The sequence below is a fragment of the Salarias fasciatus genome, chromosome 22 (genome assembly GCF_902148845.1).
Source record: "Salarias fasciatus chromosome 22, fSalaFa1.1, whole genome shotgun sequence".
Classification (NCBI taxonomy): domain Eukaryota; kingdom Metazoa; phylum Chordata; class Actinopteri; order Blenniiformes; family Blenniidae; genus Salarias; species Salarias fasciatus.
This window is the reverse complement of record NC_043765.1, coordinates 11,741,971-11,746,784: the sequence shown is the minus strand read 5'-3', so window position 1 is coordinate 11,746,784 and position 4,814 is coordinate 11,741,971. Positions and strand designations below refer to the sequence as shown.

Genomic DNA, 4,814 nt, shown 5'->3' with positions numbered 1-4,814 from the left:
CAAACAAGGATGCACTGAGGAATATGAGAGCAGACTTGAGGGTTTAGTGACCTCTGCAGTCCGAATGGCAGAGATGCAGCAATCAAGGGAGAGCTCCAGGAAACAACGGCTTCACTTTAACTACAACGAGAGTAAGGATGGATAAACACTCAGGCTTAGTTTTTCAACAGTCAACTGTAAACAATGATGAGGCGTAGATATTGCAATACTAAATATTCCCAAAGTAAAATGTAGGATTCAAACATACGAAAATGAGCATTACCACAGAAAGCATTAAAAAAACAAAAAGGGTTTCTCAGGAGTATTTTATTCCTACACCTCAATCAATTCAAAGTGAAGATTTCAAAGGAAACTTTGCGTTCTGTTCAGTTTTTTGTTTTCGAACCCTGGGGTCCTGGAAACCCCTTTGTGGGCCACCAGATTTCATTGGTCAAGAAGGTTTTTCAAGGATATTTACAGAATCAGTTTCACAAATTGTGACCAATGAAGAAGGAAATCTTCTGAAGAGGAAAGTGTGAATTTTGAAAAAGGAAAAAAAAAAAAAAAAAAGAGGATGATAGTGAAAGTCTATAAGACAGTGGCGGATGTTTTCCAAGTGGCTCCAGCAATATGAACTGATAGATTTGATTAAATAAGAGGTGAAGATCCTCCAAAACATATGACTGACAATCAGTTTCTTCGTGATGCCTCCTACCTCCATAAATATAGATACTTCTACTCTCATATGAGAAAAATTCAACAACACAAAGTGTTTACTGATAACATTTGTCTTTTACTCAGCTTTGGTTCTCTTTTGTGGCATTCCAGGGAAAAAAGTCCAATTTTTGTGTGAGAGGATTACACAGAACCGCAGTTCCTCCGAGAGAAGCCGGATACAGCGTTATCCAGTTTGGCGACCTCGGGAGGAGCTGGCATGGTGATAGTACTCTTCACGTAGCAGCGGCGCCTGGATCGCAGTGACACAGCATTCATATCATTACTTGAAACGAGCAAACAAATCTTTTTTTTTTTTTTTTTTAAAAAGGAAAAAAGTACTTAAATAGTTGATAAAATACCAGACCTGCGGCTGCTGCTGTCGAAGTCTTCTGTTAAGTAGGTATAGAACTGGCAGTGTGGGTCTTCAGTGCAGGTCCTCTGACATGAATCTGGGTCATCCATCAGCTCAAAGCGAATGTCAGAACCTAGGAAATCTACACCTTCAAACTGCGTCTGAAGCCACCCTGTTAGTCAAGAAATAAAGATGAGTGTTTAGGAGGCCGTAAAACAAAAGGCGACTCATATTTCAAATATTTGCTGGTGGTGGACATATGAGATGTCAATGCACTAAGATAAGAAAGAAGGTGTGCATTTGATCATAGTCACACATACTGCTGTCAGGCTGACAGAAGCGCATCGGTAGCCCGGATGTGAATCCATCTTTGGCCTCAGATGGCAAATAATCCCAATTTGTCTTCAAATAACACTTGAAATCTTCACTGCAAAAAATAGTAGAAATTCATTCAGTGTTTGACAAACATAAACAGCTTCAGGCTCTTTTAATCAAGTTTCTTTTTTCTTTTAATAATTTATTGGATAAGCGTGTGCTGTCCTGCTTGAAGAGACTATAATCTAGAAGCGAATGAATGCAGGGAAAAGTTACTCAAAAACGTAATCACTGAACCGAGCTTTGTTTTGTTCAACATTTGAAATGTTCCTATGACAAAAGCGATGTCTGAGCGGCAAGAGAAAGAAAAGAAAAAAAAGCACAATTCAACATGCAGAGTAGAAAGAAAAATTCTTAATTTGTGGGGGAAGAATCTGTTTTCACTCAATTCTCAATTCTGTTTCTCACAAGTTTAAACAAGGATTTGTTGTGACACTTTTTTTCCTTTTATGTATGTATCCCAGTAAAAACACTGTTGAATAATTTATCAAGTAAAAATGATTTAATGCTGGACTTTTTCCTTGAGTTTGTAATGCTCAGTGGTGGCCTGGAGGCTTAGAGAGGTGAACTCTGGATGTGAGGTCCTCAAGTCACCACTGAGCAGGGCCCTTGACCCTCCACAACCTGTAGTGTGTTTAGCGTTGATCATGATGAGGATTGGTCAAAAACAGAGAACTGATTAACCAAAGGAACAGTCAATTAAGCAATCCAAAAAATGTAAACATTTTACCTGGAATATGAGAAGGCGGCGCACAACAGATGTGCAGAGCAGAAGGCGTGACAGTGTTCTGGTGATGCAGCGTCCATGATCAAAACGTTGGACACAGTGAAGTGGGTGTTGGGAAGTAATTTGATCCTACAGTCTGCATGAAGTAAAGATAAGGAAGCATGCTTATCCGTCCACCGGACCCTGGCATCAGGACGTGACAGCCACTGTGAGAACTGGCGTACCTGGGTCCACTGTTGGAATCCTGTGTGAGAATCCAGACACTACCCCCTGGAATCTTTTTACTTTCAGCCTCGGTACAGGCCAGCTGAATTTCAGGTGACACTTGTACCTAAAACAAGAAGAGATTCAGTTTGGTTGAGCGGATTTCAACATCACACTGTTGCTGCTGATGATCATTCAGAAACTGTAGGTATTTCTGAACGAGTGTGGCACACAGAATAAGGACATGTTCTGAGTCATCACATTATTTCTGCTCATGGGTGGAAGTGTGAACGCAGCAGTCTGAACCCTGGCACCAAGCAAACAAAGAGGTTTCCATTCATCTCTCAACAAACTATGGCGCAGTCTCAGTTTGAATGAGGTGAGAGTGGCATGGACCAATTAACCAATGGCCAACCAAACAAACTTTGAAATTGCTGCAGCATTTTAGAAGCTGCTTTTTGTTTTTGCTTCAAATTTGAGGGCAGGATCCATAAATAAGGTGAAAAGTTATGTTGCAAAGAAGCATGCACTTTAACAGATTCTGAATTTGTTTATTAAAGCTCGTGTCCGGAGTTTTGAAAGAGAGAGCTTTTTTTTAATCCAATGTCTTGAGGTTCCGCCCTCCCTCTGCTTTCATGAGCGACCAAGCCACGCCCCTGTAATTTTGCAAGCTCATTATCTGTCGGGTGAAAATGAGTGCCTCCGAGTCCTACAGCATCCTACATGTTTAGCTGTTTATGGTGGATGTTCAGCAGACAATGGATATATCCGAGGTAAGCGGGGCGGCTGCTGCATAGCTAACTCACCTCTGCCTGGGCGAGCGGCCATGCTCTCTGGCTGCGCGCACACTTTGATTGACAGCACGAGAACACGGAAGCTCGAAATCTATTGGCTGACACTGACCGGCGCTTTTTCGGATAACACGGGGGTCTATGAGACGAAGGCGGGGCTCATAAATAAATTTTTATATTGATTTATGCTAATATTATATTGTATTATTGAACCAGACTAACACATTTAAGCTCTGTTGAAAAATGATACATACATTGGAAATGAACGGAAACTCCGGACACGAGCTTTAATGCATATTTTTCACTGCAGCACGTTTGTCTTCTGAACTTGGAATACAATATTAGAGTGTAACATCCATGTTGCTTGTGAAGGTTTTACCTCATATTCTGTTGTGTGAACAGCTCATTGATAAAAGTGAAGAACTGACAGTTGGGATCATAAGTGCAGGCTCTCTGACACTCCTCATAGTCGGCTGTGAAAAAGGTTTTATAATCTGCCCCGAGGAAGTCGGTGTTGGTACACCTTCGGCAGACAAGGCCCTGATACACACATTGGAAACAGAAAGACAACATATAAGAAAATATGACAAGTCACAAGGTTTCTGAGATGGATTAGCTTTGATCCTACGCTGGCTTGTATCGCAGGATTTGAGAGAGTAGCCAGAGGTGACACCCAGCAGCAGGGTCTGTACGTTGGGGGTTCCTGTGGGAGTGGACTTGAGGTAGCAGGAGAAGTCCCTGCAGAGAGGAGCAGACACAGTTTAAAATGGCATGCTTCTTTACTTGAAGTCAAAAGAAATGATTGGTGAAGTGTATGCCCTCTAAAGCAGCGTATACGTCTGCAGAGAGCAAGATTTAATGTCTGAATTGAAGTCATGTACTTTATCAGTAACTGCCTGTCTCCTACCTTGTGTCCTGGGTCCAGTCAGGTCGAACGAAAGTAAAAAACAGGCAGGTCGGGTGCTGTGTGCATATCATCTGGCAGTGCTCCGCATCGGGGGATTCGACGAACATAATGTCTGTTCCCTGGAAATCAATATTCTCCAGAAACTGTTGATTACATTCTGCAGAAGCGGAGAACAGGTGTCTTAAATGTCATGCAAGAAGGTCGTGTCACATCAAGACATACTGCAGCGTCCTACCTTGACCGAAGGAAAGGCTGCAGAGGGCGAGCAGGCCCAACAGAATCTGATAGGTGATCACCTTCTCTGTTGGTCTGCACAGATATCAGGTTCTTTTCCTTAAAGTGACACTAAGGAACTTTTCAGCCTTAATAAAACAGTTTAATATCTTTTGTGACGATACATCGACTTACAACTAGTTGAATGACCCCTCTGTCACGGGCTGAGGGCGTCAGTATTGCTTTCACTTGGACTAAGCAGCTGTGAGGAGGGTGGTAGGAACCCTGCACACTAAAAAACTCCAAATGTGCGGACTGCTTTACTGCATGCGTCACATCATGATATAACATTGTTTAGCCACCATTAGATTCATGACCTCGTTGCTATCCGTCCTTCACACAGCCACTGGAAACAAATGTAGGCGAGTTCAGTCCGACAGCATGCCACCGGGAGCAGCATTTTACGACGCCTCGCACTAGTCCTCATGGGAACTGTAGTATTCTTTCAGGCAAAACAACTACCGCTTTTGTCCACTGGCGCCGCCAAAA

General features: G+C 42.5%; 1 protein-coding gene across 1 annotated transcript in view; it reads right to left on the bottom strand.

The window, feature by feature from the left end:
- Positions 1 to 809: 809 nt before the first annotated feature.
- LOC115409665 (coagulation factor XI-like) overlaps positions 810 to 4,814 on the bottom strand; it is a 26,910-nt gene continuing 22,905 nt past the window's right edge. The window contains exons 5-9 of the mRNA XM_030120928.1: positions 2,375 to 2,481; positions 2,154 to 2,286; positions 1,369 to 1,475; positions 1,061 to 1,220; positions 810 to 946 (exon numbers count right to left, since the gene is read on the bottom strand). Coding sequence (XP_029976788.1) covers positions 838 to 946; positions 1,061 to 1,220; positions 1,369 to 1,475; positions 2,154 to 2,286; positions 2,375 to 2,481 — 616 coding nt within the window. The 3' untranslated portion in view covers positions 810 to 837. The remainder of the gene's footprint in view (positions 947 to 1,060; positions 1,221 to 1,368; positions 1,476 to 2,153; positions 2,287 to 2,374; positions 2,482 to 4,814) is intronic.